Source organism: Amphibalanus amphitrite, unplaced genomic scaffold (assembly GCF_019059575.1).
Source record: "Amphibalanus amphitrite isolate SeventyFive unplaced genomic scaffold, NRLGWU_Aamphi_draft 000013F_arrow, whole genome shotgun sequence".
Classification (NCBI taxonomy): domain Eukaryota; kingdom Metazoa; phylum Arthropoda; class Thecostraca; order Balanomorpha; family Balanidae; genus Amphibalanus; species Amphibalanus amphitrite.
In genome coordinates, this window is record NW_024881509.1 from 1,317,741 (window position 1) to 1,334,637 (window position 16,897).

The window sequence follows — 16,897 nt, forward strand, 5'->3', positions numbered from 1 at the left end:
GGGAGGCATATGTTACCACCCTGTCGCCTTTTTTTTTTGCGCGTGAATAAAAAACCGCGGCGCGTAGCGCCGGGCCGCTTGGAGTAGATTTCTGTACATCGATTTTGGACAATGTGTGAAATTCTTGACCCCAGGTCATGTCAGGTCAGGTCACCAGGTCAAGTTCACTGACCAAGCCTAAAAAAGTTTGCAATCATGTCCAGCCTGCAGTGTTTGTCAGAGAGGTTTTAAACTTGGTGGATACCTAGCTTGATGTTATGGGCGCCTATAATTTGTTTATCTCGGATTTTTTATATCCGTGACCTAAGGTCAGGCCAGTGGTGTGACCTTACCATTATAAACAATGGAGAAAAATGAAAATGCCTCTAGATTCGTGTATACGCATAGGCGTCTTTTTTGCTGATAGCCTCTAGAAAGGTCATCCAAGGTCATTTGAGGCTACAAACAGATTTTTGCCAATAACTGTCGATTGGAAAGAGATAGAACGCTGGGGATCGCCTCATTGTGTCTGTCTTGCTGAGACGCATCGACTGATATGCAACATGACCTTTTCCGGTCAGGTCATGACCTTGACCTGAGGTCAAATTTTCAAGTTGACCTTTCAAGGTCAAATTATAGTTCATTTGACGCGTCTCGGCGAGAGGAACACGATTCTGCCAATGGAAATGTGGCCTTTTTAGTCAAAAGTTATTGTCGAAAAACGCTTTTCGTAAAAACAGCTATTTTTTTAGTTTTTGCCCTCTGGAGGCTAAACCGTTGACCTGAGGTCAATTTTGATGATGACCTTATCAAAAGAAGAGTTTAAAAGCTATCGATTACTTTTCCATGCGTTTTCTAGCTATCATAGTTCCTGGGGTAACGGCAGTTTTCTGAAAAATATGACATTTGTCAAATTTTGACCTTTGATGACCTTTGGTGACCCCAATACTGCTCTAAGATGAAAAATGACTGAAATACTTCATACGTACGCATTGAGCGCTATCGACTGCTTTTTACCGCGTCTTTCTAGCCCTCTTAGTTTTTTAGTTAGAGGTGAGTGGTAACATATGCCCCCCCCCCACTATGGCGAAGTTGGCTGAGACTGCCACTGGGGCGCGGGTTAACGCTTGTTTGGTGGCTTGTGCTCGTAACTCAGAAACTATTGGTTTTCTATGAGGACAACTTTACATCGTTCAACTCGCAATCAACCAGAGAAAGTTTTGGCTGTCTCGGATTTTCAATTTTTGAAGAAAAAAAGTTAATCACGTTACCTCTTGACCTATTATTCGAAGAGTGACATTGATATTTTCCCCACTGAAAGTTGCAATTTTGTCCGATGACGATTAAAGGGCCCTTATTAATTGTCATTCATATGCGATAATAAAAAGTGGCTTTCGGCCTGCGTTGACCTCAGGTCAGGTCATTTTTGTGACCTACCCTTTACCAGTAAAACGCCTTTTGGGCGAAGAACGAGCGAGCGAAATAGTGAGCCCTGCACGTGCGGAAAGGCGAGAGGGTACTTCCAAATGGCTTGTGCAAAGCACCCTTCTAACCGGTCGCTAGTGGTGTGCCAAATTTGAACGCAATCGGCCCAGCCGTTCCTGAGAGCTGGAAGCGGCATTCTGCACTTGCGCACGTGCAAAAGGCTCATAATTGACTTTTGCACGGCACCCTACTAACCGGTCCCCAACCGTGTACCAAATTTGAGCGCAATCGGCCCAGCCGTTCTCGAGATCTGGAAGCGCCCCCTACACGTGCCACGTGCAGTAGCACCCTAACTGCAACACATGGGAATGCATTGCCTGGTGGGTGCCTACCTGTATGCCAAATTTCAGCGAAATCGCCCCAGTAATTACTGAGTTATTGAAATGGGAACAAATTTGGCACCTCTTCTTTTTGCATTTTGCACGTGCAGTGGGGGTCACTCACCCGATATGTTTTTTTCTTGTCGTGAAAGACGTGTGAATGAGCTAGAGTGTGTGAGGGAGAGGTGCCATGAAATAAGCTGAATAGCTTTTGCACCGATCCCAGATTGCCTCATCTCTATTTATGCGAAAATGTTCAATAAAATCGAGCAAACAACAACAACTCTTTGTTGAAGACGCCAATGACGTCTTCAACAATAAAATTCATTGCGTCTTAGCGGCGCTCTTTTTTCATCAGTGAACCAGCCTGATTGGCAAAGTAATTTTGGGTCGGTGTGCGTGACGTGCTGGTGTCTGGATTGGAATGACTTGACTTCCCTGGTGTTGCGTTTTGCTGCAGATTGGAGGTCTCCATCGAGCCAATATTCGCCTCGATGGCACTATATGACGCTGGTCGGAAGAAGAAGATATCGGAGAACTTTTACTTTGACATGAATTCGGAGCAGATAAAGAACATGTTGCGTGCCCACGTGCCGTACGTCGACTTCAGCACGCTGAGCAAGAGCTGCATCTTTGACATCACGTACCCGTCCTCGGACATTTTCCTCGTCATCAAGCTGGAGAAGGTGCTGCAAGGTGACATTGGGGAGTGCTCTGAACTGTACGTCAAAGACGATAAGGTAAGTATCACGGCTATCACGCCCAGTGCACGGTAGGCGATCCGGCCGGTCTAGCCTCGCGAAACCTCAAAGACACTTTTTTCCGAAAATTGGAAAACAAACATTAGTCGACAGTAAATTCATCAATGATTACGGTTAGTGCATTTGCATGGCTCAGGAGACATTTTTTCGTTGACAAAAGTATCGTTTAAGACAGTACTTCACAAGGGGGATAATCACAGCCGATTTTTACGCTCTTTGAAGGTTTTGCGGAACGATGAAATTAGGGGAGAGTGGGGCAAAGCGGCCACCCGGGGTAAAGCGGCCACCCATCGTTTTAGCCCTTCATAGCTGGCGTCGGTCCCAATTTATGTTTTCCAATTATACTTCTCTTCACGGTCGTTCGCATGAGCCAGACCGGGGTTTCAGGCCCATCACCATTGTTCTGTGAAACACGGAAAAGCATTTCTTGCCAGGTTACCAACTATGTTTATAATTTTTAAATGCTATGTTATTTCATAACCGTTTGGAATTTTTTATAAGCGTTCTTGTCCATGCATTGCATGGTTATCGTACATGTATTCTACCAATTTTAATGTTTTTTACCCCACTAATAGCTAAGCTGGAATATTTTTGTCTCGGACGGTATGCACGGGGCAAAGTGGCCGGGGCAAAGTGGCCACCCCCCAATTGGCCATGAGTTGTTACCATCTGGATAAAAACATTATTTATATTCAAATGTGTCGTCATGCATTCATCTTGGCCACTTTTCAGTTGCATGAGTTACCAAATAATGCAATTAAATGCTTTTTTTAATGAAAATCCTTTCTTTGTTTACCTACAGGTGGAAGATGATAAAGTAAACATCCATCCTCGCTCAAACCTTGTCACCATCAAATACCCCAGTCGTACATGAGGCAACTATTTTGTTTCTCATATCGGGACTTGAGAAGATGCCGGTGGCCGCTTTGCCCCGGGGTATGGGGCAAAGTGGCCAATATGCATAGGTTTAAAGTTTGGTCAATATCTTCCATATGTGTACGCCTTTGGAACTAAAACGCAGTTGAAATAAAAGGCAACTTAATAGGGATCACACTGGTATAGAAAGAATCTTTCCAAGTTTAAAAATCAAGCGTTGGCATCGTGAGAAGCGTTAGGGTGGCCGCTTTGCCCCACTCTCCCCTACTAGGTGTTGAACATCCATTTTGCATGAAAAGTGAAATTTAGATGTTTAGACGATTCCCTCATAAAAAGCATGTAGACAAAATCAGTTCAAAATCAATCAATCAATCAATCAATCAATCTTTATTGAGCATCACAAAGTGACAATGCAAAAATGGTTACAGGACAATTTGCCGAACTGCGTTTTGCCGAATGCTTATTCGCCGAATGTCAATATGTCGAATGCATTTTGCCGACGTGTCAAAAAGGCGAAGTGCTAAAAGTCGAAATGCAATTTGCCGACATGCCTTTTTGCCGACCTGCAATAAGTCGAAAGTGTAAATTTGCCGAAATGCTAATTTGCCGAAATGTCAATTAATCGAAATGTCAATTTGCCGAAAAGTCAATTAGTCGAAATGTCAATTCGCCGAAATGCTCATTAGTCGAAATGTCAATTAGTCGAAATGTCAATTTACCGAAAAGTCAATTAGTCGAAATGTCAATTTGCCGAAATGCCAATTAGTCGAAACTAATCCAACCTAACCTAACCTAACCTGTAAGCATTAGCTTTAGGAACGACTCAGTTTTGTTAGGTAAATTCTACACCTTCCATTTTTGAGCTCCTAAATCCTGATATGATACATACCTACATGTCACCAAAATATAAGAAAAACATAACCAAACCTTACCTAACCTGACATACTGATTTTTGCCTACCCGTTGATAAGGGAGAAGTTACTCACATGAATAGATTGCAGACAATAATAAGTCAAATATTTTTAGGTTAAGTGGTAGTGCATCAGATACACAACCACTTAACCTAAAAATATTTGACTTACCATTGCCTGTAATCTCTCCTAAGGCATTGCCTTCGGCACTGCACTGCTTCGCCACGAGCAATTTGATGTTATTTTCCATATTGTATTGGTGCTTTTAAACTTGTTTGTGCCATGGGTAATTATTAGTTATGAAATCAGGAGGTCAAAGGATGTCATGTGATTTGCTTTTTACTTGGGTATCCGGGATTACACTAAAAGTAAATTGATGATCGATCCTAAAGTAAACAAATAGGTACCACCTAACCTAACCTAGGTTTGCAGATTGACATTTCTTCAACTAATCGACATTTCGGCAAATTTACATTTCGACTAATCGACATTTCGGCAAACTGCCGATTCGGCAGATTGACATTTCGGCAATTGACATTTCGGCAAATTTACATTTCGGCAAATTTACATTTCGGCAAATTTACATTTCGACTAATTGACATTTCGACTAATCGACATTTCGGCAAATCGCATTTCGGCAAATTTACATTTCGACTAATAAGCATTTCGGCAAATTGGCATTTCGGCAAAAAGGCGTGTCGGCAAATGGCATTTCGACTTTTAGCATTTCGACTTTTTGACACGTCGGCAAAAAGCACATCGGCAAAATGACATTCGACGAAATGCATTCGGCAAAATGACATTCGGCTAATCGCCTTTCGGCAATTTGTCCGGACACCGCAAAAATACCATTGAAACAAAAACCGGATCCTGTTAAGATGATTAACAACAATCAGGGAAATGACAAACAGTATCAAACAGAGGTTAGCAGCCGGATGAGGCGCCTGGTGGCCTGACATGGAGGCACAGCCAGAAGCGAGCTGATGCTGTCAACCAGTCCGCTCTGAGGGTCAGGTGCATGGACACGCTCTCTTTCAAATACGCCACCAGCACAATGCATAACTGCGTCAAATTCGGCATTGCACAACGCATAAACATGGTACAAGAATGAGCCAGCGACAACGCTCGGATCAATAACAAGTTGTGCCAGTGCCGCTATGTACGCCTGGCGTAGCCGGTGGGACGAGCGAAAGGCCGCACCGAAACACCGTAAGGTCGAGCCTCGGAGCATCTCGTGAATGGAAGGGACTTGCAACGCAATTAGCAGCGCTGTATGATGTAAAGTTTTAGGAAGTCCCACAGCAGCCTTGATGCTAGCTGCCTGGAACGAGTCAAGGCGCTCTACCTCAGAAGACGTAAGAGGTGACACCTCACACCCGAAGGTCAATGTCGGTATTACAATAGTTTTCCATAGGTAAATCTTATCCCGCGGCGAGAGACGGTTTGTAAGCATTCCTTCTGGTGATAGGCCGAAGAAAGAATGCACCTCGTGCCCGCTTGATACGCTGGGCACGTATCAAGGCTGTTACATGTGGCGCAGCAGATAGCTTCGAACCAAGGATGATTCCGAGGTGCTCCGATTGAGGACGCACATGAAGTATCTGACCAGATAATGTCCAGTTGGGTTCCTGAGCTAAGAGCTCGCTGCCGAATATGATGCAATGTCTGTCTGCCCGTCTAAATATACTACACATGGTACGACACCCGGCCCTGTCGGATCTCTGATCAAATTGAGACATTTTCGGCTTTCCCCATCCCAAGCTCGATAAGAAACGTTCTCCCTCCCCACCCGATTGCTGATGTCAATTCAAATTCAATACCTCATCTCTGTCTGCCAGCCCATAACCCATTTAACCCGCGCCCCGTAGGGGGGGGGGGGGCCGAAACGGCCCCCCCCCCTGTCCTTTTCGGTCGATATCTCCTAAACCGCTTCAGATATCGCCACCAAACTTTCAGGACCCCTCCGGGCATTAATTTTACACATTGTGACCAAAAATTTTTCCAGAGGCTATGATAGGTTGGCCACAAATGACGTCAGAATGACGTCATGTTCTGTCATTTTCGACCGAAAAAAGACCTTCGCGAGAAGACCTGTCAGGCCTACAGCTTTGAAGATACAGAAAAATGATCAAGACATAAAAGGTGTAGAATTGACAGGGCTACAAAACTGCTATCTCGGATTTTTGAAATTTTTGAGTTTTGAACCCCAAAAATCAAAAAAGCATTTTTTTGGATATATTAGCCAAAAAATCCAAAAAGTTTTTTGAGTTTCAAAAAAACCGGAATATATGTGATAGTACCTACCGTCTTCTATCTACATACCGAATTTCAGATCGATACCTCGTTTTTTGGCCAAGTTATAGCGAAAAAACTGTTCAAAATTGATGACGTCAAATTTTCAAACTCAATTTTTGGCAGTTCTAGACCTCGTAGAGCAAAACAAAGACCACCATTAGACTCCCCGTGACGAGCTGCATCGAATCGATACCCATTTTATGCAAAAATATCAACTTTGAAATTTGACCTTATTTGACCTGACCTTGACCTGACCTTCACCAAAACGTGACCTAGGCTGGCCCCAAAGGCTGCCTAACCCACATAATCGCATTTGTCATGTAAAATGGACCATAAAACATGTATCACACGACACTTTCATATTGTGACCCCGGTGACCTGACCTCGCTGTGACCTGACCTGGTATCAGTGACCTCAGATAGCAAAGTATGTGTTTGACGAACAATGTACCATCGATGGTTTTCAATAAATTACCAATTAACTCGATTTCACAACACATTTCTTGAAATGCTTGTGAACGGTGAAAATCTGACCTTTGACCTGACCTGTGACGTCATCGGTTTGACCTAGGTCAATGAAATTTGGTCACAAGGTAGTTCCCGGGTAAGGCTATCGAACGCCGTTTGAATTTTGAAAATCGGCCGGTAACTTTCCGAGATCTTAGGGGGGGGGGGCCGAAACGGCCCCCCCCCCTACGGGTGGTAGGGTCCGCCGGTAGCCCTACGGGGCGCGGGTTAATGCAAACCGTTCAGCGCCCGGCCCCGCCAGAAGTATCCTAGCGCGCTGAGCAGTTGCCTCCAGCCGCTTCATCGCGAGGCCCCGTGCGGCCCATAACTGAATACATTGCGCGAATAGCCGTGTCGCCCCTTGGTCTAACCCAACTCATATCGTCATAAATTTCGACCTACCCTCAAAAGTATTCATGCGTTATTCGAGCGACAATAAGGCAAATTACAAGCTGGCCACAGAGCACAAATCCTATAAAAAAGATACTTCTTATTTAAAACATACGCTCATTAGATATTCAACAAGGTTGCTCCTAAATATTGTAGTTCTAGCTTCAAAAACATGGATGTTATGAATGCCGATAGGTTTCGCGAGGCTACACCGGCCGGATCGCCCACTGTGCAGTGTCTGTATGATGGGGCCGATACCGTCGGGCTCGGTACTACGCTGTTGATTATGCCACCGAAGGTCTTATCCATTATCCAATACGTGCGGGTATAATCCAAACTGATCCAGTGCACGCGTCTGGCTGAGCCACTGGCGGATCCAGATCTGCGTTTTTTTTTTGGGGGGGGGGGGGGGGCAACTCATGCAAGGAGTCAAACCTAGGGTATCCCCAAATCCTGTTTTCTCATCGGATTTAGGCCACTCATTTTTCGTCACAACCCTGCCAGTTGACGTTTACGTGATTTTTTTTATGAAAAATGTAGCTCACCCGACCCATGCCTTTATATAACTTGGTTAACACTTCAAACTGCTTTTGTCGACCAGTTAACCCGTTCCGCGGGTCGGCTCTTGGCGCAACCTTCGCGGGCCGGGAGATGTTTAACCCTCGCCGGCACAGGGGGGTTGATGCAACCCCCCTAAGGTTTTTCGCGAATAACTCGCGTAAAAAACGGCCGATCGCGACGAAACTTTCAGTACCCTCGCATTGATCAATTTTACACCTACCCTGAAAATTGCATAGGCTTATGGTGTATTGTTAGACCACGTCGTTTCTCGAATCTACCGATGCGTTTCCAAACTAGGATATGAAGTTCCCAATAGGTGATATGAAATGTAAGAGTACGCAGGCTCGTATAGTGTAAAGGAGATATACATGGAGAGTTACAAGCATGAATGTTTTATATCCATCATAATCGGCATTATAAATTTGCGTTATCGACCCCTGAAATGCATAGGAAGTAATCCCTCCGTTAAAGTGCGTACTCTTGCGTAAATGGATTTTGACACAGTCCCTCGGAATATGTCAGCACAAGCTCACATTTCAAGTAAAAACTCTGATAAGCAGGGTAGCAAAACCATCAAAAGAACTCTGGGTTACTAAGGTACACCTCTCATCACTGAGGGGTGCTCACTTTTCTGCCTCTTGGCTGAAAAGCATCATTTCGGCTTGATCTATTTTGCTTGTTTTTATCATAAATTTGGCGTGCACTTTTGTTCCACTTGAGAACATGTCGATGTTTCACTTGAGGTTTTTTTGCAATGTGTAACAATACGCGACGTCGTACCTTGCATGTTTGTTGGGAACTAACCGCATTTCAACGCGTAATTTGGCAATAAATTATCACGCGCATTCGTTCAGCAATGAAATGCGCTCTTACCACACCCATGATGTAAGAGTGGGCACTTGCAAACCCTTACAAAAGCTTTTATAGCTGAGCAACAAAAGAAAGTTGAAGAACCAGCTTTTGCACCAATGCATATAAATGTCCAACAGATCGTCTGAAGCCAAGTGTTTTTAACCCATTAGTGCCGGAAGTAGAATTACTTGAAAAATTACGTTTTCTTCTATTAAAACGGCGTCAACTACACCTACTTAACAGACATTTCGCCTGATTGTGTTTTTATTTGTCTCAGTTCCGGAAATATGGAGCGTCTATATTTAGTACTCTCGGCATTTACAGTACACAAAAATGGACGGGCTATATCCAACGTTTATTGTTCACACAGACATGACCGATTTGATGTACTGAGATATGATGCCTCTGCGAAACAGATCAGGATTCACCATAGGGGTCTCACACGGTTGACACTGCAGTTGAAAGTTGACACAGTTGACACAGTTCAGTCAGTTGACCTTTCGCTGTGCTTTACTTTGAGTGGTATGGGCGGAAGCACTTCACGCACAACGCGACGTTGCACTTGCAGCAGGCTGTTGAAGGCCGTGACTTGCAGGCCTCGCGTTTGCAACGCCTTTGAGACTCTGCCGGGACGACGTAGTGGTGCATGCCGTCATACCGGATGTCAGGGACGGTGGACCGTGATGCTCCCGTAGGTACTGACCTTGGCGGCCCTGTTGCGCCTTCTGTGCCGGCACCGCTGACATCTCGCTGACACCGTGTCAGCAGTGTCGTGGAGATCTGCCGGCGGACGTCTAGGAGGCTGGCGTGTTCATCCTTGGTACGGTGTACGAGCCACGTGTTCTGCACTGCTGCATCCAGCATCCATGAAAATATGGCCCACCACCACTTCTTGATCCTGATGTTTGTGCGATACGCATTGATGCTTTGGTCCATGATGTCCGTTCCGCCCATCTTCTTGTTGTACTCAGACACACAATGCGGCTGAGGCACCTGCACCATCTTCTTCTCCTTCGAGGACCACCTCTTGACTGTCTGAAGAGGTCCAGAGCCCGCCATGTTTGAGGCCACCGTTACAACAGAGTTGTCCTTCCATCGCACGACTGAAATGCCATTGCTAGTGTCTCCACAGACCGAGACTGATCCTCTGACCAGCGCCTTCATCGACTTCACTGCAGCTGCTGGACATGACTTCGGCAGTCGGTTGTCTCTGATCGTTCCAGTAGCCCCATATCCGCACAGGGTGAGATGCTTGATGAGAGGAAGGCTAGTGAAGTAGTTGTCGAAATACAGCTTCAGTGGTATCTTGCGGATGTGGAGTGGCAGCCTGTCAAGCGCATCTGCCAGGGCGGCGCCTCCCTTGCCGAAACGTTCTTCGTACTCGGCTCTACCACGGTACGTAGCTCCCTGATACACATCGAAGGCGATCAGATAGCCCTTTGCGCTGTTCAAACACCACGCCTTGAAGCCGAACCTGATGGGCTTTCCCCGGATGAACTGCTTGCACCCGTGTCTTCCGAAGTAGGCGATCATGCTTTCATCGAATGACAGCTCTTGCTCCACAGGGAATGCAGCCATAAACCTTCCCTCAAGATGGTCCATGATGGGACGTAGCTTAGCAAGCTTGTCCGATTTGTCCAGTCGCTGATTGTCTGCGAAGTGTAGAAACCTGAGGATTTCGTCAAACCGATCTCGACTCATAGCAGACGCGACCAGTTCCACGCCGATGTCACGTTCTCGCTTCCAGTACATGCGCCGCGCGGGTACAGTGTGATAGCCTGACAGAAGCATAATTCCGATGGCAGTTTTTAGTTCGTCCCTGCTGACAGCGAAACGTTCCCCTTTGCTTCCAGCATATCGGCAGCTTTCGTAAGCAATGTGATCTAGCAGGTCGTCATTGAAAAAATACTCAAATATCTCGGTAGGAGAACGTTGAGACAGGTCAACACTGCTCGGGGGATTTTCTTCTGATCGCAAATGCTGCCCGACCTTGATGTCCCTTTTGACCCACTTATACTCCAGCGATTCCTTCTGAGACTTGGCTCGTTTTTTACGTGGCACACCTTGATCTTGATCAGCCTGCGTTGTATCTGCACCTGACCTGTTTTCACCTGTTGACCACCCGCTGTTCCCAGGACCGACTTCCAGTTCTGTACCTGTACGTTCCTGAGACAGGGTGTCGCCGTTCGCCAAGACTACCTCCGCTGTAGCTCGTAGTTGGTTTCGATTTAGGTTGTCGAGATATCCACCGTCATCGTCATCAGCGGAATCCCCATCGGAGTCCTCTCTGTGACATCGGGAGGACAAATGAAGACAGCACTGACGTCTTTCTCCTCTTCCTCGAGCTTGTCAAGCGTTTCTTGAATACTCAGTCTGAGAAAAAAAAACGTAAAAACGTTATTGGCTGCTAACTGAAACTTCACCGTTTTTTGTATACCGTTAGTGCCGAAAGTACTATATATAGACTCTTTCAATAAAACGTCTATAACTGCAACACAAAATTCAGGAAATGTTTCATCTTTGGATAGCAGGTAAGAAAATAAGCAGGCAACACATCAATGAAGTATCAATCGTTTCAAAATCCACTGTAATATATTTTTACACTTACCCTTTTCCCGACGCCATGATGGCACGATCACCTCTGCCGCACCTCTTCACCCTGCCACGATTCAGGCGAGACTGGCTGCAGGCAGCCTGGTCTCACTCCCGCTTGACGCACGAAAACGTTTTGAATCGGAGCAAACGTTTAGAAACGTTTCTTTACTACCACCGAAGTCCGCGTCTATATATAGTTGATCGGCATTAATGGGTTAAATTTACCCATCAGGAACTCCGCAGTAGCCCTGCAAAGCTAAGGTGCGTACTCTTGCCAACATCTCCCCTAAATCGGTATAGGGTACTCAAAGAGGGTACTCAAAACAGCACATCTTCTCCATGCTCCTGCCTCTCGCACCCTCGTCTGATGACAGTCTCACTGCTCGTTTTAACTGTGCTCGGAGGGTACTCAGCTTCATGTGCTTAGGATGGGCTGAACGATAGTGAATGATGATTCCTGCATTGTTAGGTTTCATGTATAATTCTGACTGAAATACGCACGTCTGACCCTCGCGGCGCAGCGAAATCAAAGTGTCTAGCATCGGTACCTCCCCCTCCCCCTCTCCCGACATCTCACAAGTAAACTGGATTCTACTATCTATGCCGTTCAGGTAAGCGACGAAATCATTCAGAGTATCCTTGCCGTGTAGCCAGACCCCGGCATAGTCATCAATATATCTCGCCAGGAAATCCGGTCTCAAGTTTGCTCCCTCCAGCGCCCTCCTCTCAAAACGATCCATATACAAAACAGCTACAGCTGGAGCGACCGGGTTTCCCATAGCTATACCTTCTTTTTGCAAGTAGAACTGATGACCGAATCTAAAAATGTTGTTTTTTAGACAGTGACGCAGTAACTCACATATGTCCTCTACACGGAGACCAGCAGTATCTATGCTATCATAGTGACGCTCCAAAGCCTCTCGGACTGTATCCACAGCATTGTCTACAGGGATACTGCCGTATAGGTTAACAACGTCTATACTGAAGAATATAGCAGTGGCCGGAACCGGCTGCTCACCCCAGAATTGTCGCAGTCTCCGAAGGAAGTCGGCGATCTCCTACAGCTTGTAGGAGATCGCACCTGACCCCAAGATTTATTCAAGACTCGCTGGCAACTGTGAGGAAAACTTTCTTCAAGCTACGCAACTTTGAAAACCGACATACAGATTTCGCAAAGAATCTCTTAAACGGGTCAATCAACTCAGCTTTTGAAGAGAAGGCCTACCTAGAACGTAAGCATAAACGTTTGTATTTAGATCTTTGCAATCTACATCTCGACCCGAGAGTGTTCGAATGGGTCAGAGACCGATGTAAGCGCATATTTTGCTCTACAATAGAAGACATTCGCCCGAGGCTAGTGACGAAGTACGAAGCACTGCTAAACAAGGCCAGGACAAATCATGCGAAGTCTACGAGTGCAATAAGTAGTTTGCACCATAGCACTGCAGAAGATGGCAATGACAAACCAGCGGTGGCGAGAGTCAACAACCTTTCCTCGTTGACTCTGAACTCCCACACAGAGAATCTCCTGGCAAACGGGCCTAAGTTTGGTATCACGCCTAAGCTGGATCGTCGGTTCATCGCTGATATTGAGAAGAATATCGAAAGATATGCGTATGGCAAAAGGTGGGCAGACGAAATACAGCGTGCGAAGAGAGAAAGAAATCAACGCGGACACCCGTGGACTCCCTGAGCCTCAAGTTGAAGATGTTGGCGCTACATCGAGTGTTGTATCTCAAGTAGGTAACGGCGCCGCTACTTCAAATCTGCTCAGCGATCAGTGTTGCCAGGTCTAGAGGTAAACCTCCAGATCTAGAGGTTTTAGGGGAGCGTTTCGGGGCTCCTGGAGGTTTTTAAAAAATTCCGGATTCTAGAGGGTTTTCTAGAGGTAATCTGAAAATGCGAGAAAGGACAATTAGCATCAAGGTCTCTTGAGAACTATATAGGTACTTAATTTCTTGTTATTATTGCAGTATAGGATGCTTAAACACACTTTTTACAGATTGATGGAAACGAAAAACCTTTTGGCTTGTTTACTATTGAGGCTCTGGGCTCTGGCCACCGTCTGCAGCTAAAAGTTCTCGATATACCGTGGGCACCAAGGCTATGTAAACGTGGGCACCAAGGCTATGTTAACCTGGTGCCCACCGTGGGCGGACACCAAGTTATGTGGACAAATATGCGAAGGCATGCGAAGGATGAGTGAATTATCTTGATCGGGGATACAACCGGGTGTTTCAAAGCCCGCCGCCAGCCGCTGCCAGCGCGCTGACGTCACACTTCGGGTCTGTTCCAGTGTTGTTCTATATACCCTGGTTCCAGTCGCACTTCCTAACACCTCTAAACTCCTCCAAGAGCAAGATAGAGGAGGTTGGAGCAGGGCTCCTTTGATTTGTAGGGGCTAGAGCTGACACTGCACTGGAACAGGGAAGCAATCTTGGAGGAGTTTAGAGGTGTTAGGAAGTGCGACTGGAACAGACCCAATTTGGTAGTGTTGGAGCAATGGGCTTGATGATGTCATCACGCGCTGGCAGCGGGTGGCAGCGTGCTTTGAAACTGCGCCACGGTTTGTGATACGGAGGTAGGTATGGAGGTATATATACCTACTTCATAATCAGCGGCAATGGAACAGAGGTTTCTAGAGGTTTTTACAACATTTTCTGGAGGTATTGGCATCACTCGACCTGGCAACACTGTCAGCGATGCACGTTTTCCAGACGAGACCAAAACACAACCCCCTATGTCTGATAGAGACACAGAAGAACGGCTAGGCAAACTCAAAAGCTCGATTTTGAAAGTTTATCGACAGCATGGGAAAACCATCGAAAACGTCACTTAAGAGGAGCTAGACGGTCTAGAAGTGTTAAAAACGAACGACAACATCGTAATCAAGCCGAGCGATAAGTGCAAGGGCCTGGTTATTTTGGACAAGGCTGATTATGTGAAAAAGGCGAATGATATTCTCGATGACGACACGAAATACGCGCGACTTGAACAAGACAAAACAGCGAAAGTGGAAGCTGCTACCAAACGAATCTTCAAACAGACAGTTCGAGGAAAACTGCCGGATAGAACTGTCGAAGTCCTAACTCCAAACCACAGTCGGACACCAGTCTTCTATGGGCTACCAAAGGACCATAAGCCGGGCGTCCCACTCAGGCCGGTCATCGCAACGTGCGGCGGACCGACGGAGAAGACGTCATGGATGCTGGATAAAATCCTACAGCAGCTGTTGACGTTCGTCCCTCACCACCTGGTGGACACCGACGACTTCCTTCGGAGACTGCGACAATTCTGGGGTGAGCAGCCGGTTCCGGCCACTGCTATATTCTTCAGTATAGACGTTGTTAACCTATACGGCAGTATCCCTGTAGACGATGCTGTGGATGCAGTCCGAGAGGCTTTGGAGCGTCACTATGATAGCATAGATACTGCTGGTCTCCGTGAAGAGGACATATGTGAGTTACTGCGTCACTGTCTATGTCTAAAAAACAACATTTTTAGATTCGGTCATCAGTTCTACTTGCAAAAAGAAGGTATAGCTATGGGAAACCCGGTCGCTCCAGCTGTAGCTGTTTTGTATATGGATCGTTTCGAGAGGAGGGCGCTGGAGGGAGCAACCTTGAGACCGGATTTCCTGGCGAGATATATTGATGACTATGCCGGGGTCTGGCTACACGGCAAGGATACTCTGAATGATTTCGTCGCTTACCTGAACGGCATAGATAGTAGAATCCAGTTTACTTGTGAGATGTCGGGAGAGGGGGAGGGGGAGGTACCGATGCTAGACACTTTGATTTCGCTGCGCCGCGAGGGTCAGACGTGCGTATTTCAGTCGGAATTATACATGACACCTAACAATGCAGGAATCATCATTCACTATCGTTCAGCCCATCCTAAGCACATGAAGCTGAGTACCCTCCGAGCACAGTTAAAACGAGCAGTGAGACTGTCATCAGACGAGGGTGCGAGAGGCAGGAGCATGGAGAAGATGTGTGAACTGTTCTTGAAAAACGGTTATCCAATGAATGTCATCCGGTGCGTTCAGCGACAGGTAGAGCGAGAGGGGAGGGACCGCGAACGGAGGGAAGGGAGGAGGAGGGGTACTGGGGAGAGAGCAGATGACCCAGGGGGAGAAAGGGGCGCGGGCCGACGCGATCGAATGGTAGGCAATGTTCTTCTGCTTCCGTATGTGAACGAGACTGTTCTGCGTAAGGTAAAACGTGTAGTTAAAAAATCTGGCTTGGATATTAAAGGGACCCTCCCACCTTAACATTAGTTTTGAGTTGAGATAGCCAAATTGGTGGCCATGGCCTGCAAATACCGGTTTGGGCACTCACAACATCGAAAAATGCTTTAATTCGAAGATATGGACTTTCAAACTTGCAGTTCTCGGATTCTAAGGGGCTAATGCATTGGAATGCCCCCTTAGAATTTGTGACGTCAGCGGAGATCTAACTATTTTTAAATCTTAGACTAAAACCATCGTTAACACGTGGTGGTATACGCTGCTTTGCGCGCAACGTCTGCCGCATTTTAAGGCTGCCAAATTATTGCTTCCAAATAAAGTCGCTAGTAACAGGGGAGATCCCAAAAAGTAAACAAAAGTAAAAGCCTAATATCTTGAAAACCAGTGAATATTTTTCGGTGAAATTTGGTAGATATTCGTTTCCGCTCTTTCTGAACCAAGGGACATCACTTTTATGCCAATTCATTAACTTTTTTGAAGGTGGGAGGGTCCCTTTAATGTCGCCTCCTACGCGCCTGATACGCTGAAGCGTAAATTAGTTCACTCCTCGTTCACGGACCCACCGTGCCCAGCAGGTAACAGGACCTGCAACACGTGCAAAATGATTAAAAGTGGCAAATGTACCGACAAAAATGTAGTGTATGAACTTATGTGTAAACTGTGTGGGGCCACATATATAGACGAGTCCAAGAGGCCCCTTCGCCTTCGGTTCAACGAACACTTGAGGTGTGCGGCGAACGAAACCACACTCACCCCGGTAGATCATTTTGAGGCATGTCATAAGGGAATACCCAAAGCTGACAAGCTCGCCAATCCTCATATCGAAGTGAGGGTCCTGAAGAAAACGAGGGATCACCCAGACAGGAAAATCTCTGAGTTCCTGTACATTAGGGACCGTAAGCCAGTGTTAAATGACAACTTGTCATCTTGGCGGCTGATGGGGTAGACTAACCCTCCCCCCCCCTCCATGTGATCGTTCTGTGTATTCCCATGTGATTTGACTCATTCTGTGTAGCGTGTAACTGTGCGAAAATTTGCTGCCGTCGCCGTCTTAAAATTGTGTGTTATAGCTGTCAATGCATCGATTTTGTAACTCAGGATATAGGGGTGCAAAGTG

General features: G+C 46.3%; 1 protein-coding gene across 3 annotated transcripts in view; it reads left to right on the forward strand.

Annotated features, from left to right (window-relative positions):
- LOC122383748 (dedicator of cytokinesis protein 7-like) overlaps nt 1-16,897 on the forward strand; it is a 649,924-nt gene that overhangs the window by 96,670 nt on the left and 536,357 nt on the right. For all 3 annotated transcript variants that reach the window (XR_006256886.1, XR_006256885.1, XM_043370493.1), the window contains exon 7: nt 2,245-2,524. Coding sequence is in view for 1 of the 3 variants with exons in the window: in XM_043370493.1 (XP_043226428.1) it covers nt 2,245-2,524 (280 nt within the window). In the remaining 2 variants the exon portion in view is untranslated. The remainder of the gene's footprint in view (nt 1-2,244; nt 2,525-16,897) is intronic.